The 27,167-nt window shown below is 46.1% G+C and overlaps 2 protein-coding genes across 3 annotated transcripts in view; one reads left to right on the top strand and one right to left on the bottom strand.

The window, feature by feature from the left end:
- SREBF2 (sterol regulatory element binding transcription factor 2) overlaps positions 1-27,167 on the top strand; it is a 76,428-nt gene that overhangs the window by 23,199 nt on the left and 26,062 nt on the right. For both annotated transcript variants that reach the window (XM_012476686.2, XM_064368101.1), the window contains exons 2-10: positions 10,690-11,145; positions 12,156-12,337; positions 14,020-14,166; positions 17,480-17,701; positions 18,681-18,795; positions 18,953-19,134; positions 20,634-20,826; positions 21,343-21,524; positions 24,154-24,430. In XM_012476686.2, coding sequence (XP_012332109.1) covers positions 10,690-11,145; positions 12,156-12,337; positions 14,020-14,166; positions 17,480-17,701; positions 18,681-18,795; positions 18,953-19,134; positions 20,634-20,826; positions 21,343-21,524; positions 24,154-24,430 — 1,956 coding nt within the window. The remainder of the gene's footprint in view (positions 1-10,689; positions 11,146-12,155; positions 12,338-14,019; positions 14,167-17,479; positions 17,702-18,680; positions 18,796-18,952; positions 19,135-20,633; positions 20,827-21,342; positions 21,525-24,153; positions 24,431-27,167) is intronic.
- Positions 24,703-26,168, bottom strand: LOC105733985 (poly(rC)-binding protein 1-like). Its single transcript, XM_012476687.2, has one exon. It carries the CDS (start codon positions 26,133-26,135, stop codon positions 25,065-25,067), a length of 1,071 nt encoding a protein of 356 aa, XP_012332110.2. The 5' UTR covers positions 26,136-26,168; the 3' UTR covers positions 24,703-25,064.

The following is a 27,167-nucleotide window of genomic DNA, read 5'->3' as shown; positions in this document are numbered from 1 at the left end:
ACCTGGGAGGCTGGTCGCAGTGGCTCACGTTTGTAATCCCAGCACTTTGGGAGGCTGAGGTGGGCGGATCACTTGAGGTCAGGATTTCGAGACTAGCCTGACCAGCATGTAGAAACTTTGTCTCTACTAAAAATACAAAAAATTGTCTGGGAGCGGTGGCTCACACCTGTAATCCCAGCACTTTGGGAGGCCAGGGCATGTGGATCACGACGTAAAGAGTTCGAGACCAGCCTGGCCAACATGATGAAACCCCGTCTCTACTAAAAAATTACAAATATTAGTCGGGTATAGTCGTGGGTGCCTATAATCCCAGTTACTCAGGAGGCTGAGGCAGGAGAATCACTTAAACCTGGGAGACAGAAGTTGCAGTGAGCCGAGATCCTGCCACTGCACTCCAGCCTGGGTGACAGAGGGAGACTCTGTCTCAAGAAAACAAAAACAAAACAAAATACAAAAAATTAGCCAGGCATGGTGGCCCATGCCTGTAATCCCAGCTACTTGGGAGGCCTAGGCAGGAGAATGGCTTGAACTTGGGAGGCAGAGGTTGCAGTGAGCCAAGATCGCGCCGTTGCACTCCCACCTGGGCAACGAGAGCGAATTTCTGCCTCAAAAAAAAAAGAAAAAGAAAATTGAACCTGGGAGGTAGAGGTTGCAGTGAGCCGAGATCGTGCCGCTGCATTCCAGCCTGGGTTACAGAGTGAGACTCTGCCAAAAAAAAAAAAAAAGTAGTTAATGTCCTACAGTGCAATGAAAACAAAACTTTAAAGGTTATCTTTTCTACCAGACAGAAATCATTTTAACTTATCAATTTTCTGAAGGCTAACATCTAACTTTATAGAATGGGTGCCCTAATTGGTAGTAAATAGAAAGTCAAACAAGGTGATGGTTCCGTAGAGCATAAGATAACTTTTAGGCAGGCAGGTTAGACAGTGCTCTAGTGTAACTTTTTTTTTTCCCTCTGGAATCAGGGGTCTTGCCCATTCCAGGCTTCAGTACAGTTGTATAATCATGGCTCACTGTAGCCTTGAACTCTGGCCTCAAGTGATCCTCCCACCTTAGCCTCCCAAGTAGTTGGGCCTACGGCAGGTAACAGCAGGCCCGACCAAGTTTTTTTGTTTTTTAGAGAGGTGGGGTCTTACTATTTTATCCAGGCTGGAATGCAGTGGCACAATCATGGCTCACTGCAGCCTCAAACTCCTGGCCTCAAGTGATCCTCCTGCCTGCCTTTGCCTCTCAAGTAGCTGGTATCATAATATAACTTTAAAGAGGCACATAACTTTTTTTGGTCTTAATTCCAAGTTTTAGATAACTTTTCTTTCTTGTTTTCTTGGGACAGTCTTGCTCTGTCACCCAGGCTGGAGTACAGTGGCATAAACTCAGCTCACTGCATACTCCACCTCCCGGGCTTAAGCAGTCCTCCTACCTCAGCCTCCCTAGTAGCTGGGCCTACAGGTGCATGCCACCACGCCCCACTGATGTTTGTATTATTTGTAGAGATGGGGTCTCGCTATGTTGCCCAGGCTGGTCTCAAAGTCCTGAACTTGAGCGATCTGGCCACCTCACCCTCTCAAAGTGCTGGGATTACAGTCATGTGCCACCACACCTAGCCAATAATTTTCTTTAACAAAATAAATTACAATTGAGTTCAAGAACTAAAAGATGGCTAGATCATCTGAGGTGGAAAAGAGTCCTTGGTAAAAGTAATTATAAATAGTTTTGAAGTAGAATTGTGAAATTCAGAGTTTGGAGAAAGGAAGAGGGTAGTCACAAGTAGAAAAGAGGAGGCATGACACTTATATTCAAAGAAAAATTGCCCCACCCCACCCCTCAAAGGCATGTACAGAAAAGGGAGTGAGTACTTTTCCAGGGTGGATGATGAACTAAGGTGGACAGGAAGTGAAAACCCTTAGAACAGAAGGGCACAATTCATAGGAAGCTTGTGTTTAAGAATTTGATTTGATTTAAAAGGCTGTTGGATGAACAAGATACCCAAAGAAGATGATTGCCACTGGGGTAGGAGGTTGAAATTATTGCTTGCATTTTAGGGCTTCTCAATTGAAGGATGTGGTTGAAAGAGCCCAGTTCCTCAAGACCAGCCTGGGCAACAGAGCAAGACTTTGTCCCGAAAAAAAAAAAAGAAAAGTGGAGGTGCAGATCCTTCTCCTGTTCAAACTGTGAGAGCTGGCTCAGGTCCCCTGCTGTAGTGGCCCAGGAAAGCCTGGACTTGATTTTTCCTGCAGAGCTGACTCCCTCCGGGGCTACCATGAAAGGCTGGAGAGACAGTCCTAGACAGAGAAGCCAGAAGACCATTTGAGAATTCCTTTGGGTTTCTTTCCTTCATGATTCCCTTTCTTCTCATTCTGAATTGTTTATTTTATTACGTAATATTTGGTATATGCAAAGGAATATATGACACCTTTGTGTATGTTACGAAACACAAGCATTTGAGGATCCCCACCTCTCCACCCAATTTTCCTTTGTGGTTTCTTTGCCAGTAAAAGAGTTCACTTATCCGTTGCTTAAAATATAGGATGCTTGAGTCACCAGTTTGCCAGCCTGTGTCATTCAACACCTCCTCCAGACTCTTCCCAGGAAGGTGACCCAGAATCCCCTTGAAGTACATGATACTGTCCCTGTGCTCTGATGTGCCCCCTGGTGTGGGGTGATTTTTAGACAGCAGTTTGCCTCAAAACCATCCCTTTGTTCCCTACATTATTGCTTGCGTTTTAGGGCTTCTCATTTGAAGGATGTGGTTGAAAGAGCCCAGTTCGTCAACTGCTCCTCTGGGTGACTTGAGTGGGGGTAACTGATGTTTTTGGTTCTGGAGAAAGCAGTGGTGATCACAAATAGCGGAATGGTAGAGAAATGGTTATCTCACACTGACCTTCAGGTTTGATACTAGTCTATATTTGGTTTTTAAAATAATTATTAGAAAAAAACATTGTAGATAGGGAGATAGGATCATTATAATGAAAATTCTAAGACATTCTGTCAGGATACTTGTTGGGAATTAGATTTTGCATTTACCTCCCTCAATGGTTTTAGTCCATCTCATTCCCAGTGGCCTACATGTATCACTCACCATGCTTATTTCTATGTTCTTGTGTTTGTTGGGAAACTCTAATATGAAAGATAAAAAGAACAAAAAGTTACAAATGAAGAAAGTTTCAGTGAATATTCCTATAATCTTGAGGGTAGGATTTTTCTTAAGTGTCACACAGAAGCCATGTCATTTCACTATACAATATAAAATTTGTGTATAGTCAGTTCTGCTATAGTACAACATGTGTATTTCTAAAAATCACCATGCTATGCAAAATCATGCAATAAAAAACACAGGGGGAGCTGGCATGTTGGCTCATGCTTGTAATCAGAAGGCTAAGGTGGGAAGATCGCATGAAGCAGGGAGTTCAAGACCAGCCTGTGCCACAAAGCAAGACCCCATTTTTTTGATAAATAAAAAATAAAAATTATCTGGGCATGGTGGTGTGTTCCTGTACTCCCAGCTACCTAAGAGGCTGCAGTGGCGGATCCCTTGAGCCAAGGAGGTGGAGGCTACAGTGGGCTATGATCATATCACTGCACTCCAGCCTGGGGGACAGAGTAAGACCCTGTCTCTAAAAAACCAAAACCCAGAACTTACTGGGAAATGGAGGATTAAAGATCACAACAATAAAAAATTTCATACATGACCAAAAAAAGGAAAGACTTATTTTTTAAAAAAGATAGAGACCTAATGGTCAGACATGGTGGCTCACGCCTGTAATCCCAGCACTTCGGGAGGTCGAGGTGGACGGATCACGAGGTCAGGAGATTGAGACCATCCTGGCTAACACGGTGAAACGTTGTCTCTACTAGAAATACAAAAAATTAGCTGGGCATGGTGGCACGCCCCGTAGTCTCAGCTACTCGTCAGGCTGAGGCAGGAGAATCAACCCAGGAGGCGGAGGTTGCAGTGATCCAAGATCATGCCACTGCACTTCAATTTAGGTGGCAGAGTGAGACTCTGTCTCAATTAAAAAAAAAGATAGGGACCTAATAAAACAGTCATACAGTTTTATAGAACAGGAAAACTAAGAAATACATAAATATCACAATGTAAAGGCACTTTGGCTTGGAAAACACCTGAGGTTTGCTTGTGAGAAGTAGGTGTCACTAGGTTACAACTTGGGAGTTATCAGGAAGTGGTAGAAGCAGAGCTGTCTGAAGTCTGATGGAAAGTGCTGACATCAGTGTGATAGATGTGGTTCATAACATGTGCAGTAACCTGATGAAGCTGGTAGATGTTTAAGGTGCATGTGTGTGTGCACACACACATTTTGTGCATTCCTGCATGCTCATTTCAGCTGAATATGGTTTTCTATATTTCCTAGTGTTCCTCTTATACATAAGCAAATGCAAAATTTGTGTTATGCTCAAATTGTTGCTGGGTATATCTGATGCATTGGAACAACTTCACATTTTCAAAGTAGAGTTAAAGCAAAAGAGTCAAGAAAACAAAAAAATCCCACCATGAATAATGCATACTAGCTAATACTAAGTGCCAGGCATGGTGCCGTAGATTCCACATGAGTTATCTCATTAACCCCATGAGTTAGCTATAATTGTTAGCCACATTTGTACAGATGAGAAATACTGCAGCTCAGAGAAGTAAAACTTGCCCCAGGTTCCAAGGCTAGGACATGGTGATTCTCTATTGCTATGTCATTCTTTTTTTCTGAACATATTAAAAGAGAAATAACAAAGTGGGGGAAATACTTGCAGACATATAAGAAAGAACAAATATCCATAATATCTGGAAGTTTTTTAAATCAGTAAAAAAAAAAAAAAAAAAAAAGACAAAATAGCCTGTTAGAAAAATGGACAAAGGTCAAGAGCAGGCAGTTTACAAAGGAAGAAATACAAATCTCAATAAAATTGGGATTTAAAAAAAAAAGACTTTTGGCCTCAGTTAGTACTCAGTCGTGCAAGACAAAACAATTCTATGTCGGTTTTTTCCATTATCAGATTGACAGAAATGGCTGTGGGGAAACATTAGCAGGAGCATAGATTTTTGAAACCTTTCCAAATCATGTATACTGGTCCTTTGACCCAGCCATCTAAGTTCTAGGAATTTATCCTAAGAACATAGTCAGAGAAGTGGGGGATAAAAAGAGTTGTTAATAATGCTGAATAACTGGGTGTGGTAGCACATGCCTGTAATCCCAGCACTTTGGGAGGCCAGTCAAGAGGATCGCTTGAGCCCAGGAATTTGAGACCATCTTGGACAACATAGGGAGACTCTGTCTCTTTAAAAAAAAAAAAAAAAAAGTTTCTTTAAAATTAGTCAGGTTTGGTGATGCATGCCTGTAGTCCCAGCTACTTGGGAGGCTGAGGTGGGAGGATGGCTTAAGCACAGGAGGTAGAGGCTGCATTGAGCCACAATCATATCACTGCCCTTGAGCCTGAGCAACAGAACAAGACCCTGTCTCAAAAAAAAAATAGTAATAATGATAATGCTGAAAAATGGAAAGCAATCATCCATCATCATTGAATAAATTAAACAAATTTTAATACGCTGATACTGTACGATAGCATACAACATGATACTGTGGGACTCTGAGAAAGATAATGTTATGTCCATAATGGTTGACACTGAGAAAGATAATGTTATGTCCATAATGGTTGAACATAATGATGTTCTTCACATTTTATTAAGCAAAGGGAGCAAGGTGCAAAGTAACATATTCAGTGTGATCTCATTTTTGTAAAACCATTTGCGTGCATGTGTGCAAGCAAGCCTTGTAGAGGAAGAAGTGTAGAAGGGCACACGTTAAAACATTGACAATGAATGACTCAAGAGTAGTGGAATTGCTGGATGGTTTTTATTTTTGTTCTTTTCATTTATATGTTTCCTAAATTTTTCTTTAGTGAATGTATTACTTTTATGATTTTAACAGATGATTTAAAACAGAGGTGGATGCAGTGGCTTACACCTGTAATCTCAGCACTTTGAGAGGCCGAGGTGGGCAGATAACCTGAGGTCAGGAGTTCAAGATCAGCCTGGCCAACATGGTGAAACCCTGTCCCTACTAAAAATACAGAAGTTAGCTGGGCATGGCTGTAATCCCAGCTACTTGGGAGGCTGAGGCAGGAGAATCACTTGAACCGAGTAGGCGGAGGTTGCAGTGAGCAAAGATCATACCACTGCAGGCCTGGGTGACAGTGTGAGACTTCATCTCAAAAAAAGTATTAAAAACATTGTCTAACACAAGGTGCATAATGCATACAAAATATAAGAATAAATGCCCTTTGTAAACTAGGTTCCCAGCACCAACAGGGCTGGATAACAAATACCTATTAAAGGATTATTGATAGATTGTGCAGTTTGGAGACACTGTAACCCCATTTGGAGGCTTCAGATTCTTTATTCTTGATCAGAATTAATCTGACCGGATTTCAGGTTACCTCATTCTCAGGTAGATGCTGCAAGGCTGAGCTGGGCAAAGTGATTTGTGTTACCTCCAGGCCACAAGCTCCATAAAGTATGTGTGAACTCGGGGTCTCTGTGAGTCATGGGGCTGCTTGCAACGTACGGATCATAACAGGAACCTCTAATTTTAGTCAGTTGCTTTTAGAGACCAGAAGCCAGATATAGTTTCCTGGGGCCTCACCTACTTTGTTAAGCAACTTAGCTATAAGTTTAAGAAATAGCTAAAAACAGGACCAGGGGAGTGAGATGAGCTTGAATGTGCCAGCCTAGCTCCTGGGAGGCCTTTCTCCGGCCCTGCGCTCTGTGGGCTGCTGCAGGAACTGGAGCTTCATTTTCAAAGCTCCATAAAACTTGTACCTTCTCCCAGGCCTCCCTTTTCTGGGTTTCATGGCTCTCTGTGGAAATGAGAGCCTGTGTAATCACAGAATGTGAATGATCAGAGCAGGGAACAGTGAGGAGCCATTAGGACATTCCCATGGGGTGTAGCTCAAGAGTTACAGAGCACAGCTGCACCCTGGTTTCTTCCAGGCCTCCTCTTTTCTGGCACTGCAGACCAGATGGGGTCCTGGAGAGGCTCTGCATGCCCTGCTGGAGCTTCCCATTGCTCCTTTCTGCAGATGCTCCTCTTAACAGCCCCTCTGTACCACTCAGCCCAGTACCCGGCTGCCTGGCTGACTGGATATGGCTCCACTGGAGCTTTTTGTGCGTAGGTTGAAAGGGATTTTTTTTTTTAATTTAAGCAGTCGCATTCCATCTGCCCACACACTCTTAGGCTTTGTGAACTAAGCTTTGTGACCTTTGTAGGTTACTTCACCACACCAGCCCATATCTTCTCCACAAAAGAGTTTCAAGTGTACTTGACAAAATGAGATCAGTGTGCCCATGTGCCTGTGTAGTGGGTGCTCTGGAAGTATCACTAATAGGGACCTGCATAAGGGTCTGCCCTTCACCAAGCACTCTGGATAAATTATCTTATTAATCCTCAGAGCAAAGAGGCCAAGTGTGTATTTTCAAAGCAGCCTTTTGTAGTGAGGAAACCAAGGTGTAGAGAGAAGTAACTTGGCCATACTCACATCACTGGTTAGGTGGGCCTCTAGAGACTCACACCCAGGTCTGCCCAACACCAAAGCTTGTGCCAATCTATCAGGCCACCCTGGCCTTCTGCCCTCTTTAACTGTCCATGGATGAAAACTCTCGGCCAGTGAGTGATATTTTTCTGGCTTACAAAGCAGCCCTCTCTGTTGATTTCCCAGAGAGTTGGGATTTGAGGGGAATTCTGAAAGGTTCAACAAATGATTAGATTTCTCTTAATCGTTTTCTTAAAGCATTTTATCATCTTGTACTTGAAGTGTCAGCACTAAATTATGTTTTGTTTGAATGTGCTGAATTTGAGGACATTTCTTAGTTTAATCATGTACAAGGAGTTGGAATTAGTTAGTAAAAGTTGCAATATCTGTAGCAATCTGCCCATTTCTCCCTCACACAAGGCTGAGTGAGGACAGAGCTGAGTGTCAATCAAGGTGTTGGTGGGAATTTAGTCTGTGAGATGCTGTTCTGCCCAGCAGGTTTAACTGACTGAATACTTCAGGTGCCTAGATTGAAATGCTAAGCTCCAGTTATCCCATATGGAGGCCACACTAGAAAGCCCCATCAGTTTTATATCTTTATTTACATTTATTTATGATTTATTTTTCCTATTCTTATGTAAGCTTCAAAAAATCTTTTTTTTTTAAATTTTACATTTATTTCCAGAGACTGACCTTTGATCAAAAAATCTTTAGTTGTTTTTTTGTTTGTTTGTTTGTTTGTTTTATGTTAAGAGAAGGGATCTGGCTAGGTGCCGTGGCTAATGCCTGTAGTCCCAGCACTGTGGGAGGCCGAAGAGGGTGGGTTGTTTTTCAAGAGTTTGAGACCAGCCTGGGAAACATGGTGAAACCCCATCTCTACAGAAAATACAAAAATTATCTGGGCATGGTGGCTCACACCTGTGGTACCAGCTACTGGGGAGGCTGAAGTGGGGCTTGAGCCTGGGAGGCAGAGGTTGTAGTGATCTGAAATTGCGACACTGTGCTCCAGCCTGGGTGACAGAGCAAGACCCTGTCTAAAAAAAAAAGAAAGAGTCTCACTGTGTTGCTCAGGCTGTTCTCAAACTCCTGACCTCAAGTGACCCTCCCACCTTGGCCTTACAATGCTTTGAGATTACAGGCGTGAGCCACCATACCCAGACTTGGCAGCTTTCTGTTTGTCAGACATACAAACATGCCCCAGCTCTGCCCTCCCAACACACACACATGCACACACGCCATCAGAGACCTGAGAAGGACACCCTGGTGGTGGTGGAGTGGAGGTTTGGGGGAATGTTTTTTGCTTTTTTTTTTTATAAGAGATGGGATCTCGCTGTGCTGCCCAGGCTGGGGTGCAGTGGCTATTCACAGGCCGATCCCACTACTGATCAGCATGGGAGTTTTGACCTGCTCCGTTTCTGACCTGGGCCGGTTCACCCCTCCTTAGGCAACCTGGTGGTCCCCCGCTCCCAGGAGGTCACCATATTGATGCTGAACTTAGTGCGGACACCCGATCGGCATAGCGCACTACAGCCCAGAACTCCTGGGCTCAAGCAATCCTCCCACCTCAGCCTCCTGAGTAGCTGGGACTACAGGCACGTGCCACCGCGCCTGGCTGGGGGAATGATAGTGGTGGTGTGGTGGTTTTGTTGTGGTATCCAAATCAGAGCATCATGTGGCCTTGAGGGTTTGGAAAGGAGGGGCCATAGTTCAAGAACAAGCAGTAGCTTCTTGGGATCGTATTAGAGAGAGGAAAGAAAAGAACAAGGACAATGTAGAGAATTATAGATCTGAAAATATCTGGGACAAAGCCGAGACCCCTGACTTCTATACGGACCAATCATATGAAAAGAAGGGAGTCATGAGAGATGAGGGGTTAGTTGTGGGTTAAGTTGGGTTTTGGAAAGCCTTTGGGAAGATTGACCAAGGAAGAGGCCCCGGAAGCAGGCTTGAGACCCTTTGGGCTGGGAATTTAGGGGGTCCCAGGTACTTGGAACATGATCTAGAAAAGGGAGCATGGTTTCCAGGTGGACACACCTTTGGACCCAAGATCTCTTGCCCAGAGGAAAGGGGTACAATCAGACAAGAGCCAACATGAGCCCTCGGAAACATGTAGTCCAGGGTGGGGCCGACTTACTGTGTCCTTACCTGGCAACACACATGCACTGTGTTGTGGCAGAACACAAAGCTGGGAGGCAGAGAATTGGTTCTAATCCCGTGTGACCTTGGCCAAGTTACTTTCCTCTCTTGGACTTCATATACGGTCTTTCCATCCTTTCCACTCCTGAAGATCCGTGACTTAGGGGCCATCAACTTTGTTGTCCCTGAGTGTTTCCGAGAATGCCAACAGTGCCCAGGGCTTTACTCAGCTTGGAGAGAGAGCCTCCCTGTGGTAAGGAGGAAAGTGGTTAGAGCAAGTTAGGGTCTGCAGTGCTAGGATTGGAGGTGGCCTCACAAGACAACGTTGCTATACTCACAGCCTTAGGACAGTGACTTCCTACTTGCTACCTCATCATCTCCAGCTCTAAAAAAGGCTGGGTGTGGTCGCTCATGTCTGCAATCCTAGCCCTTGGGGAGGCTAAGGCTGGCAGATCACCTGAGGTCAGGGGTTCGAGACCAGCCTGACCAAGATGATGAAACCCTGTCTCTACTGAAAATACAAAAATTAGCCGGGCATGGTGGCGGACGCCTGTAATCCCAGCTACTCAGGAGGCTGAGAAAAGAGAATCACTTGAACCCAGAAGGCAGAGTTTGTAGTGAGTTGAGATCACACCGTTGCACTCCAGCCTGGGCAACAAGAGCAAAACTCTGTCTCAAAAAAAAAAAGGACGCGCCGTACCTTTGACAAAGCAGCACCACCTAGTACAAAGGTAGTTTCTTTTATGATTGACCAAAACAATCGGGAAAATGAGAGAAAGGGCCTGGAGGTGAGAGTGAGGAGGGAAAAGAACATCAAACAGATAAAGTCCTGTCCTGTTGTCCTGGGACCTTGGTCGGCCGTCTTGGTCCAGGTGATCCCCACAAGAGTTTCCTGACCCATTTCGGCCACATTTTTAGGAAAGCCATTGAGTTTTCATGTCTTAGTTTCTGAAGCAAGTTTGCAAGTGATTATTTTGGATAGCAATAAAATTACTCCTTTTCTTTTGTTCACAGAGATGCTGCAATTTGTCAGTAATCAAGTGGGAGAGTTCCCTGACCTGTTTTCAGAGCAGCTGTGTAGCTCCTTTCCTGGCAGTGGTGGTAATGGTGGTAGCAGTGGTGGCGGCGGCAGCAGCAGCAGTAGCAGCAGCAGCAATGGCAGGGGCAGCAGCGGCGGAGCTGTGGACCCTGCGATGCCAAGGTCATTCAGCCAGGTCCCATTACCTTCTTTCTCACCCTCAGCGGCTTCCCCACAGGCTCCAGCCCTGCAGGTCAAGGTCTCTCCCACCTCAGTTTCCACCACACCCAGGGCAACTCCTATTCTTCAGCCGCGCCCCCAGCCGCAGCCTCAACCTCAAGCTCAGCTGCAACAACAGACGGTAATGATTACCCCGACATTCAGCACCACTCCGCAGACGAGGATTATCCAGCAGCCTTTGATATACCAGAATGCAGCTACCAGCTTTCAAGGTGATTCCGAAATCAGATATGGTAGTGATTGGTTGGTTCCAAAGTTTATGTGCCAGTTTGCAGACACTGTAAATATTTCTGTCCTCTTTGGGAATGACAGGTATATGAATATGGCCCCGTCTGAATGAATTTCTGATAACTGGCAGTAAGAACTGGTGCAGGAGCATGCCACATCCTGCAGTTCAAATAGCTTAGTATCTATTGTGCCTATTTCAAAAATACTTGGTTAAAAAAATCCAGCAAGGATAGTAAACACAGGGCCATCCCAATAAGTAATGGTGGAGGCTTGAATAAAGTTAGGTTTGAAATTGGCTAAGCGGCAGCCAGATCTCAGCCATCACAGTTGAGAACTATTCATTTGGCAAACATATGAGCATCCATTACTGAATATGACTTTTAATATAGGAGCAGCAGTTTCAAGTAGCAGGCCTCATGCTGGGCCCTCAGTTTGTGTTGAGGGAATGGATGACTGAAAGGGGCTTGTTCTTTCTGTGATGTGCTGCATCCCAGTGCCTTTTCATCACATTTCCCTCTGACTCTGTGGGGAGCCCTGGGTGGGATTAGTATTGCCCTGAATTTCAAAGAATCTGATAGTTCTTCAGTGGAGTTGAAGAATTTGGAGGGGGATGTAAAGGCAAAAAGCTGAGACAGTCCTCCCAAAGTACACTTTCAGTCCAGAAAGGATGGGAGGAAATGTAGCCCCAGGGAGTTGTTGATTCTCAACATCTGTTAACTCCCTTGCTGGGTGCAGTCATTTGCTGATTAGCTTCCCTTTCCTCCACCCTGGCACCCAGAATAATGAAACAGTTTGTACTCGTTCCCTCAGAAATTGATGCAGCCCTTATGGGATGTTCTTGTTGTCTAAACCACCTTGTAAATGGCTACACACATCTTCAGCAGCAGGTGGGGAGTTGGAATCGTTATGAGACACTCCATCCTGAGGTTACTGCTGCAGCTACAGTGACAATGCATTCCTCATCTCTGTGCCTTTTTTCTCCTCTTCTCCCAAGTCCTTCAGCCTCAAGTCCAGAGCCTGGTGACGTCCTCCCAGGTACAGCCGGTCACCATTCAGCAGCAGGTGCAGACAGTACAGGCCCAGCGGGTGCTGACACAAACTGCCAATGGCACACTGCAGACCCTTGCCCCGGCCACGGTGCAGACAGTTGCTGCGCCACAGGTGCAGCAGGTCCCGGTAGGTGGCTGGAAAGGATTCAAGGAGGCACTGGTTGGGGCTGTTAACTGGTCCTTGGTTGAAGATGTGGTCTACGTACTGAGAAGGACCAGCGAGAGTGTACACAAAGCAGCTTGTAGGGCGCCAGGATGCACCTGTGAGCAGTGTAGAGAGACCTGGCTGGGCCCATATCTGTAGATAGACACTGGCACTCAGGAAAGGCTGGTGCAGTCTCTTACGTACACATGTAATAGGCACAGAACTGAAATGAAATGTGCTAAATTGGTATCTCCCAGATAATTTTCTTCTTCATAGTGGTTTTTTTTTTTTTTTTTTTTTTTTTTTGGGGGGATGGAGTCTCACTCTGTCGCCCAGGCTGGAGTGGAGTGGCTTGATCTTGGCTGACTGCAACTTCTGCCTCCTGGGTTCAAGCAATTCTCCTGCCTCAGCCTCCTGAGTAGCTGGGACTACAGCATGTGCCACCACACTCAGCTATTTTTAGTAGAGACGGGTTTTCACTATGTTGGCTTCCATAGTTTTATGTTTTTCATATTTTCTACTCTACTGTAGATGCTAAACATATATTACTTTTGGGTTGGTGGAAGGGCATGTGGTGTTTTGGGTTTTTTTTTTTTTGAGATGGAATTTTGCTCTTGTTGCTCAGGATGGAGTGCAGTGGCACAATCTCAGCTCACTGCAACCTCCACCTGCTGGGTTCAAGTGATTCTCTTGTCTCAGCTTCTGAGTAACTGGGATTACAGGTGCCTGTCACCACACTTAGCTAATTTTTTGTATTTTTAGTAGAGGTGGGATTTCACCATGTTGGCCAGGCTGGTTTTGAACTCCTGGCCTCAACAATCCTCCCGTCTTGGCCTCCCAAAGTGCTAGGATTACAGGCCTGAGCCATTGAGTCTGGCTGCGGGGCATGTATTATTTTTATAATCAGAAAAAAAATGTCTATGTTATATATCATTGTGAACTATATTTTCTTATTAACAAGGTAATTTGTTTTTAAAAATTCAGGTTTATTATTTTTGCTTCTCAGCTGTGTTTCTGGCTTTCCTGAGTCCATCAAAGTCAGACCCTCTCCTCTCTGCCATCCACCCTACCCATCTCTGCTCTGTTCCTGCTGGGCCACTGGCACCACCCTCCTGAAAGTCTTTTAGCCTTAAAACCCAGGACCCAGCTTGGCACCCTGACTCATGCCTGTAATCGCAGCACTTTGGGAGGCTGAGGCAGGTGTATTTATTGAGCCCAGGAGTTCAGGACCAGCCTGGGCAACATGGTGAAATCCTGTCTCTATAAAAAATTAACCAGGCATGGTGGCACACACCTGTAGTCCTAGCTACTCAGGAGGCTGAGGCAGTAGGATCACTTGGGCCCGGGAGGTCAGGACCACAGAGAGCTGAGATTGAACCACTGCACTCCAGCCTGGGCAACAGAGAGCGACCCTGTCTCAGTAAAAAAAAAAAAGAAAGAAAAGAAAAGCCAGGACCCTCTTTAGCTAGCCCCTCTTTCTCCCACTGAACCCAGTATTCAGGCTGTACGAAATAGTCAGCTTTCGAAATGGCCTTTATGATTCTCAATTTCATAAAAATTATATCATTTCTCATTCTTTCTTGGAAGGTCTGTGCAATAAGAAAGGAATGCAAAACAGAAGGATAATGCTGTCATCCTTTTCCCTTTTTTCCTTCTTCATTCAGGTCCTGGTCCAGCCTCAGATCATCAAGACAGATTCCCTTGTTTTGACCACACTGAAGACAGATGGCAGCCCTGTCATGGCTGCGGTCCAGAACCCAGCCCTCACCGCCCTCACCACCCCTATCCAGACGGCTGCCCTTCAAGTACCAGTAAGAGCTGCCTTCTCCCCCATCCTCCTCCCTCCCCCTTCATTCCTGGAGGTGTTAGTCTTCAGAGATGTTAAATCTCTATGTGCTGAGTAGGTATGGGAAGGTCTGTAGCACGAATCAGTCAAATTGTAAATGTCACCCCCTTAGTCATTTTTCCACTTCAAAAAGTATTACCAATGTGTGTTAGATGTGAGAATACTGGGGTTTACAAGAGGGTAGTAAAGGATAGCAGAAAGACCCTCTGTTCTTGCCTAATAGCTCCACACAAGATCATTCACCTCTTAAGTCCTGCTGATGGCTTCTGAAGGGGCCTAGGGCTACCAGGCAGGGAAGGGCTCCAAGGTAAGGTACATGGAAGGCACCCCATCCTTCAGTTTTAGGTTCTCAGCTGCTTTCAGCATCCTATAGCATGAGAATCTGATAGAGCAAATGGTGATTAAAATTTAGAAGCACTAGCTTTATTCATAAAAGCCAAGAACTAGAAGCAACTCAAATGTCCAGCCACAGAAGAATAAGCACATTGTGATATATTCTTACATTATGCGTAGCAATTAAAAAAAAGAACTGCTGGCCAGGCATGATGGCTCATGCCTGTAATCTCAGCACTTTGGGAGGCCAAGGTGGGTGAATCAGCTGAGGTCAGGAGTTTGAGACCAGCCTGGCCAACATGGTGAAACCCCTTATAATATAAAAATTAGTGGTGCATGCCTGTAGTTCCAGCTACTCGGGAGACTGAGACAGGAGAATTGCTTGAACCTGAGAGGTGGAGATTGCAGTGAGCCGAGATTGCACCACTGCACTCCAGCCTGGACGACAGAGTAAGACTCCATCTCAAAAAAATAAATAAATAAAATAACATGGGGCTGTCCCTCAAAAATAGTGTGTTTAGCCAAAGGAGCCCATCACAAAAGAGTTCATGCTAATGATTCCATTTATATGAAGTTCAAAAAATGGCAAAATGCAGCTATGGCGCTAAGTCAGGACAGTGATGACAAGGAGGGGAGGGGCATGCAGGAACCTTATGAGCTGGTAGAAATGGGCTATATCTTGGTCTGAGTGGTTACATACATTGGGTACATATGTAAAATTCATCAAGCTATAAACTTAAGATTTGTGGTTTTTATTGTGCATGACTTGTTCTCAACTAATGAAATTGAGCACCTTTTAATTTATTTACTGGCCATTTAGATATTGAGGCCATTATTTAAGAAAATAGGACCGGGCGCGGTGGCTCACGCCTGTAATCCCAGCACTTTGGGAGGCCGAGGCGGGTGGATCACGAGGTCAAGAGATCGAGACCATCCTGGTCAACATGGTGAAACCCCGTCTCTACTAAAAATACAAAAAATTAGCTGGGCATGGTGGTGCGTGCCTGTAATCCCAGCTACTGAGGAGGCTGAGGCAGGAGAATTGCCTGAACCCAGGAGGTGGAGGTTGCAGTGAGCCGAGATTGTGCCATTGCACTCCAGCCTGGGTAACAAGAATGAAACTCCGTCTCAAAAAAAATAAATAAATAAACTAAAATTGGGCTGAGGCCAGTGGCTCACGCCTATAATCCCAGCACTTTGGGAGGCTGAGGCGGGCGGATCCCCTGGGGTCAGTAGTTCAAGACCAGCCTGGCCAACATGATAAAACTCCGTCTCTACTAAAAATACAAAAATGAGCCAGGCATGGTAGCGGGTGCCTATATTCCCAGCTACTCAAGAGACTGAGGCAGGAGAATCACTTGAACCTGGGAAGTGGAGGTTGTAGTGAGCTGAGATCACACGACTGCATTTCAGCCTGGGCAACAGAGAGAGACTCTGTCTCAAAAAAAAAAAAAGCCGGGGGGGGCCGGGGGCGGAGGTTCACGCCTATAATCCCGACACTTTGGGAGGCTGAGGTGGGCGGATCACCTGAGGTCGGAAGTTCGAGACCAGCCTCAACAACATGGAGAAATCCCATCTCTACTAAAAATACTATATTTTTAGGGTGTGGTGGCACATGTCTGTAATCCCAGCCACTCTGGAGGTTGAAGCAGGAGAACTGCTTGAACCCAGAAGGTGGAGTTTGCGGTGAGCTGAGATTGTGGGCAACAAGAATGAAAATCCATCTCAAAAACTCTTGTCTCAATAAAAAAAGGAAAGAAAATAAACTAAAATTAGAAAAAGTAAGAGGGGAAAACAGAGATGAAGAATAAAAAGGGGGGACCTCCATGGTTGGCCTATTTACTTAATCAGATGGCTCTGATAGAGAGTGTCACTTCTGCCCTTGAGCTTTTTGATGGCCAAATTGTATAAAGAAACGCAGTAATTTGCTTAATTGTGATTTGAGAGGAACAAATGTGTCATATACTAGGAGAAAGTTTTCTCTGGTGCCAACTCGTGGTTCACTGTGTACAAGTTTAGAGGTGGTTAACAGTTTGACAGCAAAGCAGAAATCATATGACTTGTTTCTGGCATACCTAGATCAAAAGTTAAAACATATTTAGCCATGTTAATCCTCTTGTGGTGTAATTTATCAACGGTGATTTTTTTCTTTTGAAACGAAGTCTCGCTGTCGTTGCCCAGGCTGGAGTGCAGTGGCGCAATCTCAACTCCGTGTGATCTTGGCTCACCGCATCCTCCGCCTCCCAGGTTCAAGTGATTCTCCTGCCTCAGTCTCTGGGTACTCACCACGCCCAGCTATATATTTTTTTCTTTGTATTTTTAATAGAGATGGGGTTTCACCATGTTGGCCAGGCTGGTCTTGAACTCCTGACCTCATGATCCACCCACCTTGGCCTCCCAAAGTGCTGAGATTACAGGTGTGAGCCACCATGCCTGGTGATTCTTTTTTTTTGAGACGGAGTCTGACACTGTCACCCAGCCTAGAGTGCAGTGGCTCAGTCTCAGCTCACTGCAAACTCCACCCCTGTGGTTCAAGCAATTTTCCTGCCTCAGCCTCCCAAGTAGCTGGGATTACAGGCGCCTGCCACCACGCCCGGCTAATTTTCGTATTTTTAGTAGAGACAGGGTTTTGACATCTTGGCCAGGCTGGTCCTGAACTCCTGACCTTTTGATCCACTTGCCCCGGCCTCCCAAAGTGCTGGGATTACAGGTATGAGCCACCGCGCCCGGCCTTGATGGTGATTCTTAAAGGGATGTAGTAACCGAGGTACCGTGGCTCCTGAGAATTCTTGGGGCCTGGCTTGATTAACCGAGGAAGAGTCCCAGATCTCATGAAGTACTGCCAGGTGTGGCAACATTTGGCCGGGGCGGGCAGGTCTGTGTTGAGGTTGCTTTACTTGGGCTAACGAAGGGATCATTCTGCTCTGTATCTGTGCCTGTTCTAGACCCTGGTGGGCAGCAGTGGGACCATTCTGACCACAATGCCTGTAATGATGGGGCAAGAGAAAGTGCCCATTAAGCAGGTACCTGGGGGAGTCAAGCAGCTTGAGCCCCCCAAAGAAGGAGAAAGGCGGACAACCCACAATATCATTGAGAAACGATATCGCTCCTCCATTAATGATAAAATCATCGAATTGAAAGACCTGGTCATGGGGACAGATGCCAAGGTGGGTGCCAAGCAAAATCGTGTTTTATGCCTCACCATCTCCCATCTACCTGTTTTTGCTTCAGAAGCTTAGAGAAGTCCCAGGCTCAAAATAAGTGAATACAAGAACGAGTTAGAGGTGCTTTCTAATGAAAGCATCTTGGTGTGTCAAAATTATAAAATATTAAGAAACATCAGGGGACTGGTGAGGGTTGTTAAGGCAATGACCCACTGAGACCTTTGACTCCTTCGGTTATGCTCTGCAGTGTGGGGGACCCCACTGTCAGAGGCAGAGAAAGACGCCTGCACTCACTAGTTCCAGTACAGGACTGTGTGTACTTGGAGTCAGCTGATGGCATAGTTTTAGGGGTTACCTTTTAGGGAAAAGAAAGAAAAAAGGTTGAGTCTTTGACCAACAGCAAATAGAGGAAATTGATTTTCCAAATGCTTCTGGTGTTTCAATGAATGTGTCATCTGGAAATAGGAGATTTTATTTTTAAAACCTATTATCTATTTTTAAACCCTATTTTGAAAGAAAATTGTATTATTTTCCTTGTCTGCAAATCTGAAAGGTATACATCTTAAGTAAAAATATAGGCCTTAAGATAACTGTCCAAAAATGCTGTGGTTGTTTCATTTGTTTTCCTTAAAGTTTGTTTTGGTGCTAAGATTATTATAAGAAGTAGGAACAATAGCTAGTATTTATTTATTGAGTTTCAACTATTTGCTAGGCTCCAGGCTAAGCTCTTTACACTCATTATCTCATTTAGCCCTTGCAGCAGCGATTCACATTATCTCCGTGTTAAGGAGGAGGAAAGTGAGGTTCAGAGGTATGGAATAACTTGTCCCTGGTAGCACAGCTAATCACTGAGAAGGCCAGCATCTGAACTTGGTTTCTCCCCTCACAGAGCCATGCTCTCAACCCAAGTGCTAGGGCTCTGCTTTCTTCACCCTGTAGCCTGGACTAGTCTCACTGTGTTTTCCCTCATCTTCCTTCCCAGATGCACAAGTCGGGGGTTCTGAGGAAGGCCATTGATTACATCAAATACTTGCAGCAGGTCAATCATAAACTGCGCCAGGAGAACATGGTGCTGAAGCTGGCAAATCAAAAGAACAGTAAGTGTGCTCACTGAGAAAAGGATTGTCAGACTATCCTGTGCTGGGCACTGGGCAGGGCCCACAGACGTGTACGAGGCCTAACCCGGCCCAGCCCCAGCCCAGGTGGGGCTTTGTAAAAACAGATCATTTTCACCAGCTGGGGTTTTCTTTGCAGAGCTTCTAAAGGGCATCGACCTAGGCAGTCTGGTGGACAGTGAGGTGGATCTGAAGATCGAGGACTTTAATCAGAATGTCCTTCTAATGTCACCCCCAGCCTCTGACTCAGGGTCCCAGGCTGGCTTCTCTCCCTACTCCATTGACTCTGAGCCAGGAAGCCCTCTTTTGGATGATGCAAAGGTACAGACTTTTGAAATATCTTTATCCATGGAATCTTTCCCATTTCCCCTAAGAAAGTAGCTGGGAGGCCACAGTTAAGCGGCCAGGCTACATGTTCAGAGGGCCTAGCCTGGAGAGGAACAGGAATTCTCTTAAATTAGCCAGGTCCTGGAGAATAAAAAAAACTGACTCTGTGGAGGAAACAGTCCCTCAGGTTTAACTGCTCCTTGCTGATGGGCCCCGTCAGAGGAATGAGTGCCAGATCCAGAATGAGAATGCGAAGTAGCTGTTTTGGGGGCGTTGGGAGCTGCTGGAGGCGCCTCATTGCTTCGCTCTGCCTTTAATGGGCCTGGCAAGACCACTTTGGGAGGCTGATCAGTTGGTTTAGGATGAGGCTGCCTCTGGGTCCTCTTTTCAGAAATGATTACAGCTGGCAGTCTAACAGATAACATTTCACCTAGGACCTTTAATCGTCGAAGAAAGCCCCTGGCAATTGTAGTTTAATGGAATTACTTAAGAGAGGCTCTGGACCTAATGATTTTGCTGGGAACCTGTGGAGACCACTGGGTTCTGTACTGTATTTTGACATTGGCACTTTCTGACTCTGAAAGCACAAAGTTCCCTTCTAGTTTGTTTTTTTTTTTGACTAAGCTGTTTATTGTATCATATACTTAATTTTACTAAGGAAGCTCTGTTTTTGAAATATTCTTATAAATGTGATTCTGTTTGGTAACAACAGGCTGTTTGACATATAAATTGAATTAGCTGGGCTTCTGAGTCACCAGAAGAAATCTTAAATGGTTTTAAAATATTGAAAAGAAGTGACATGCTATATACACATTGAGGCTCAGAGGAGATCTGGTTCCAGCCCTCCCGCTATAAAATGAGGAGTAGAGTGGGTGTAGACAATGGTAGGGTTTTAGAACAGGTAAAATCCTTTAGATAGATTCACACTAAATACAGTCTTTGATCAACTTTATTGAGGTATAATTTAAATGCAATAAAATACACCTACTTTAAATGTACAGGACCAAGAGTTTTAACATAATGTACAGTACTGTGTAACTATCAGTATAATCAAGATGTAGAACATTTCCATCACCCCAAAAAGCACTTTGTACACCTTTGCAGGTAGTTTCCCACACCCCTCTCCAGCCTCAGACAATGACCGATTCATCAGTTTCCTGTTACTTTAGATTCGTTTTACCTGTTCTGGAATTAGACAGAAACAGAATCATACAGTGTGTTCTCTTTTGTGTTAGAGCTCTATTTTAAAAGAAAATCTCTTCTACCTTTGTTCTTCGGAACATGTAGTTTTCTCAGTTAGCAAGCAGGTGAATGTGACAATGTTTGGGCATAGTTAGTGAATTATAGGCTTCTCAGTTCCCATCTGGCTTTAGTTCTGAGTTAATGGACTTGAATTTAAACCTTATAACCATTTCTCAATATATGTATGTATTTATAAAGTGCTATAAAAACCTATGCAGTATTTATTCCAACCTTGAGACTTTGTTTTGAAGGTCAAAGATGAGCCGGACTCTCCTCCTGTGGCATTGGGCATGGTAGACCGCTCACGGATTCTTCTGTGTGTCCTCACCTTCCTGTGCCTCTCCTTTAACCCCTTAACCTCCCTGCTACAGTGGGGAGGGGCCCACGACTCTGACCAGCACCCACACTCAGGCTCTGGCCGCAGTATCCTGTCATTCGAGTCAGGTAGGTGGAGGCCCCTTGCATCACCGGGCGTGGCTGGAGCACTCTGGCAGGAGAAGGACCCTGTGTACAGACTTCTTGGCTTGGCTCCCAGGTCCCAAGGGGCTTTTATGGTGGGCTCCCACCTGCTTACTTCTGATAGGGACTGGAATAAGTTGCATTTTGGAAGTAACAAGGCAAACCCAAGTTCAGTCAGAATGAGCAAAACAAATCAGGAACTCACACTAAATACCCTGGGGTGGAGGGGTGGTTCCTATTTGAAGGAGGATATGGTGTTTTTTTATCTGAGTGGCAAAACCAGTGCCTTAACCCCCTTTATAAGCTAACAGATTTTTGTGGTACTTGGCTCCATAATGACAAGGGCTACAGTCATTAGCCCTGTTTAGATTATAGAATTACTTGCCCTTCTGAGAATGAAGTAGAAGCCTCTTTCATATGATAATGTGCTGGGGTCTGTCAGATGCCTGGCTGCTCTGCAAGGCCTTTCCTGGCAGGCTCTGCTGAGACACTACTCCTTAGGTTCTGTGGGCTGGTTTGACTGGATGATGCCTACTCTTCTCTTATGGCTGGTAAATGGTGTGATTGTCCTGAGCGTCTTTGTGAAGCTGCTGGTCCATGGGGAGCCCGTGATCCGGCCACACTCTCGCTCTTCAGTCACCTTCTGGAGGCACCGGAAACAGGCAGACCTGGATCTCTCCAGAGTGAGTTCATGTCTGCCCTGCCCCATCTTCCACAGACTTGACCAATAATTCAGCAACTCATGTTGAATCTCCCTGTGAAGAAAGTCCTATGATAGATGCTTGTGGTGACTGAGAGGAAAAGGGGACCCTGCTGCTGAACAGTCACAGGGCAATGGAGAGGGCGTCTCTGCATAGATAATTAATTCCAGGGACATGAGAGGATCTATGTCTCTGGTATGACAGAGGAAGAATAAAGTTGAGTTCTGAGGGAGGGGTTCTAGGGCTTGAGAGGGGCTGCCAAGACCAAGAAGGAAGGGCAGGCGGGTGGGGCAGAAGGACCTTCCAACCCCAAGGCATGAATAGACAGGCTGTTTGGAGACTGGCAGGTTTCAGGGTGTGTTGAGTGTGGGATATGTCAGAGAGAGAGGAAGGCAAAGGCTGGTAGTGTGTCTAGGCCCAAATTGGAGAGGGCTTTCACTAGGAACTGATTTGGGGCTTTATTCTCAGTTCTCTAAAGAACCAGAAAAGGTTTTTGAGTAGGAAAACTAGCTGAAAGTTTTCATTTGAAATCAACAGGAAGTTTATGGAAAAGATTCTGGGGCAACTCACAGCATTGAAGGAAGAGTTAAATATCCACATTTCAGGAGAAACAAGAACCAGAACACTCCTCAGCAGCAGTGAGCCATGAGCCTGCTCTCCCCACCTCTCCAAGCTGCAGGCCAATTAGTGAGAATCTGATTGGCCATCCTGGATCCGTCAGCCTTGCTGGGGCTATGGGTCTCAGATTATAGATGTGATTTTAAGAGGCCTGTTCCCAGAGCATAACATCCCAAGATGTATATCCTAGTGGCAGGCTCAGGTGTGTGTTTTACAGGCATCATTCTGGTGGCTGTGAAGGATAGATAGGAGGGAGATGTGAAATGCATGGAACCTAGAAACAAGTTAGGGGCCCTTTTTTTTTTTTTTTTTTAAGTAGAGACAAGGTCTCACTATGTTGCCTGGCTGGTCCTGAACTCCTAGGCTCAAATGATCCTCTCACCTTCATCTCCCAATGTGTTGGGATTATAGTTATGAGCTACCATGCTTGGCTGAGTCAGGGGGCTCTTGAAATAGGCTGAGTAAGAGACAATGGCAAGGACCTGGAATTAAAATGAAAGGTTTGAACTGAATAAATATTTGAAATGTAACATTTGGAAAGGAAGTGATAGTGACATTGACTCAAGGACCAGAGAGGCTGGAAGATGGAGCAGACTCCATCTAGGCCACGTTGCCTGGAAAAGCTGGGAGAGGCCCCTGTAGCAAGAGCAGTGATTGGGAGGCAGGCCATGGGGACTGAGGAGGAGCAGTGCCAGAGTGTTAGGAAGCTTGTCTGTCAGGAGAGTGTTCTTAGGGAGAACTGGACTGGGGAGTCAAGAGGGGTGAGAGCCGAAGACTGGGACCTGGGAATAGCCCACCATTGAGAGAAAGGCAGGGGAGGAGCCAGGGAGCACCTGCCTCCTTTGGGATCTGCAAGTGCAGGTCCTTCTGGCTGAAAAGATAGAGCCACCTTAGAGACTGTTGCCCTCAGGACATCTTTTCTTTCCCTTGTCCAGTCCAGTAATGATATGGGAAGCAAAGCACAGATAGTGTACCAGCTGCCCAATAGAGGAAAAGAGGAGAATTTACTTCAATTTCCCAAGACTGTATAGCCTGTCTTCTAGTTCCCAACAATAAGAGAGAGAGAAAGCAAGCGGTTTTCAGAACGGTGCAGTAGACTCTCTATTACCCTCCGAGATTGACAAAGATGAGTTCATCTGAATCCTAGGGTAGGATAGTTTAGCTGTGAGTTTGCCTAAAACTCTGGTTCTTAAACTTTAGCAGGCATGAAGCCAGGTGCTGTGACTCAAACCTGTAAATCCCAGCTACTGAGGAGGCTGAGGTGGGAGGATTGCTTGAGCCCAGGAGTTCAAGAGCAGCCTAGGCACCATAGCAAACCCTCATCCCTAAAAATGAAAAGAAAAACATTAGCAGGCATGGCATGAGAATCACCTCGAAGACTGCCAGAGGTTCTGATTCAGTAGCCCTGGGGTAAGGTCCAAGTACTTGCATTTCTAACAGGCTCCTAAGAGCTGATGCTACTGGCCTCTAGGGGCCACACTATGAGACCCTGAAAGCCTAAAGGATCATGCAGTTTATCTAAATCTGTGTCACCATCTTATGTCTAAAAGCTACTATTGGCCAGGTGCAGTGGCTCACACCTGTAATCCCAGCACTTTGGGAGGCTGAGATGGATAGATCACTTGAGGTCAGGAGTTTGAAACCAGCCTGACCAACATGGTGAAACCCCAACTTTACTAAAAATACCCCCAAAAAAAAAAAAGCTACTGTGAGGGAACTCTGACCAGCATTTGCTCAAAGAAAGAACACAATACAATCTCAATTGAGTAAAAAGCCTGGAAGGAAATACCTCAAAATGTCAGCAGGGCTTCTTTCTGGGGGATGAGATTGTAGATTGTTTTGTTTTACTTGTAGCTTTCTGAAGTTTCCCTCATTTTTATAATGAGTATGCACTAATTCCTCTGATGATAGGGGGTGGGGGGAATAGAAGTCTATCAAAACAGAAAGCCAGAGCAAGGCTAGTGACCATTAACACCCTCTTGATACTTTGTAGGGAGATTTTGCAGCTGCTGCTGCCAACCTGCAAACCTGCCTGGCAGTTTTGGGCCGGGCACTGCCCACCTCCCGCCTGGACCTGGCCTGCAGCCTCTCCTGGAACGTGATACGCTACAGCCTGCAGAAGCTACGCCTGGTGCGCTGGCTGCTCAAGAAAGTTTTCCAGCGCCGGCGGGCCACACCAGCGACCGAGGCAGGCTTTGAGGACCAAGCTAAGACCAGCGCCCGGGATGCGGCTCTGGCCTATCACCGGTTGCACCAGCTGCACATCACAGGTAAGGGGGTGGCTGCTGCATGACTTGCTACAAGGCTTCTTGTGCTACCTCACCTCCTTAGCTTGATTTGCCAGTTCTGCACCCTAGTTGAAGCCCCTTTAACGCTGCTCTTTTAGAGTGGCTAGACCAACCTTCTGCCTGTTTCCATAGATGTAAGGATGGCTTGTTGCTTTTAGCTCATCAGTTCTCAGATCCACATGTTTTCATGAAATCATCACTATACTCAGGATGTGTCCTATAAACAGTGGCACATTGTAGATAAGTTGGCAGTGTTCTTCTTTTTTTTTTAACCAATCCGTTTTTTTAATTCTTAAATTCTTGACATTACAGAACTAAACTGAAATTTTTTAACATTCCACTCTTACATTTCTTATCAACAAACAAGAAGTAAAATTCATGAGCCAAAAAATCCAAAACAAAACTAAAAACAGGGAAAAGCTTATAAAACTAAATATGGATCCCAGCATTAACAGCTGAACAGAGAATGTGATTTTTAAATTCTTAGTGGATGATAAAGTTGTGTAGAAACTGAACACTTACAAATTATTTAAAACCTGGAATCACTGACCAGAAATTACACAGTTGGATCATGGGAAAACAGCAGAAAGGGGTTATCAAGGGAACCTACACTGTTCTAGCTGCACCCCACTCCCTTCTCAGAGGAAAGCCTGGCATTGATTAGATACTGGGCCAGACTAATACTGGCAGCAGAGCCAGTGATAGTAACCTGCCTATCAGAGGAGCCTTCCACTGGGTTGGCAATTTTGATCTGGGCCCCGGACATCTGGCGAATCTCATTAATGTTGACGCCTTGGCGCCCGATTATGCAGCCAATTAAGTTATTTGGAATGGTGAGTTCATGGGTGGTTTGAGTAGATGCATCCAAACTTGCCCAATGGCCTTTCACCTCTGGAGAGCTGGAGTCAATTCCCGCGAATCCGGTCCCGCAGTGCATCATGGCAAAGTGAGACTGTTGTCTTGCCACCTGGTTCAGCTTGGCCAGATAGAGCGGAGAAATGGTGTGTTGTCCTTGAATCGAGTAGGCATCTAGAGGTGGTCTCTCCACGTCATGGGTGGCGTGGGGGTAGCCCGCAGCGTCCCTACACTGATCTTGGCCGCCCGCGCAGATGACTGGGGAGCTGGCTGGCATGGGCTGGTATGGAATGGTCATGACTCTCCCTTGCGGAGGCTGGGAGAGTGTCTCCAGCATGACCAGGCAGATCTGCTTGACACACTCGGTAACAGACTGCGGCACGCCAGTGATGGTGATGGCCCGTTCGGTGGAGTTGGGCAGCATATCCCCCACCACCTGGACCTGCGCCCCCGTACTCTCGCGGATCTCTTTGATCTTACACCCACCTTTCCCAATCAGGGAGCTGCACTGGGTGGCCGGCACCACCAGTCTCAGGGTGACCGGGGGCCTGCTGGCCGCGGTGCTGTTGGTCATGGAGCTGTTGATACCTTCCTCCAGCTTGTCGATGATCATAGTGAAAGCCTTAAAGATGGCACTGGTGGGGCCGGTCAGAGTGATGATTCTCTCCGGACAATTCCCCTCCGAGATGTTGATTCGTGCACCACTCTCCTCGCGGATTCTCTTAACTGACTCCCCTTTCTTCCCAATGATGCTTCCTACTTCCTTTCCGTGCATAAGAAGCCGAATGGTGGAAGTCACATTTAGTCGACTTTCAGTCACACCAGCATCCATGGCGAGCGGCGGGCTGCGTTTGGGGGAGTTGGGCTCGTTACGTGGTCAAGTCTTTGGCGGCTGGCGGGGGGAGGGGAGGTGTAAGCGCAAAACTGCTGGCGCGAGGCGAGCGAGGGCCGCGGGAGCGGGAGCGGGAGCGGGCGGGAGCGGGGCGGGAGCCGGGCGGGAGCCGGGCAGGAGGCTGCAGCGTAGTCTCAGGGGCAGGTGGTGAGCATAGCCAGGAGCGGCGGGCTGGCGGGTGGGCGAGGGCGCGGCGGGTGGCGACTCCGGCGGCAGCCTCGTCGGTCTTGGCAGTGTTTTTCTTTTCTTTTTCTTTTTTTTTGAGACGGAGTTTCGCTCTTGATACTCAGGCTAGAGTGCAATGGCGCGATCTCTGCTCACCGCAACCTCCGCCTCCTGGGTTCAGGCAATTCTCCTGCCTCAGCCTCCTGAGTAGCTCGGATTACAGGCACGCGCCACCATGCCCAGCTAATTTTTTGTATTTTTTAGTAGAGACAGGGTTTCACCATGTTGACCAGGATGGTCTCGATCTCTTGACCTCGTGATCCACCCGCCTTGGCCTCCCAAAGTGCTGGGATTACAGGCGTGAGCCACCTCTCCCGGCGGCAGTGTTTTTCTTTAGTGATACTTAAATTAATGGTGAGACTTAAAATTGATGACATCTTAGATTCAATGAAATACGATCATTTATTTCATTCCATAAGCTCCTGCTGTAATAGAAAGGCAGAGAGATCAGCAAATGAATGACAGTTCAGTGTAAGTATGTTAGACTTAGCTGAAGGAACATGTTTTTGTTGGGAGGGAGCGGGTACCCGTTGGGTAGGGTTTCAAGAAAGGCTTTCTGGGGAAGTAGTGTCTTGGCTTTGCATAGAAGGATGCATAGAGGTCACCAGCTCTGCAGGAGATGAGCCTTCTGGGCAGAGGGATGTTCCCAAGGAGGAGCCCCACCTGGGGTGGCTCTTGAGAATAAGCCTTCAGTGGTCCTAAAGGGAGCCAGGGCATAAGGGCAGTGCTCAGACCATGATGGATCTG

Source organism: Aotus nancymaae, unplaced genomic scaffold, assembly GCF_030222135.1.
Source record: "Aotus nancymaae isolate 86718 unplaced genomic scaffold, 86718_ANA_hifiasm-v0.15.2.pri h1tg000076l, whole genome shotgun sequence".
In the NCBI taxonomy this organism is placed as follows: Eukaryota; Metazoa; Chordata; class Mammalia; order Primates; family Aotidae; genus Aotus; species Aotus nancymaae.
Note: the sequence above shows the minus strand (reverse complement) of the source record. Positions and strands in the feature narration are given on the sequence as shown.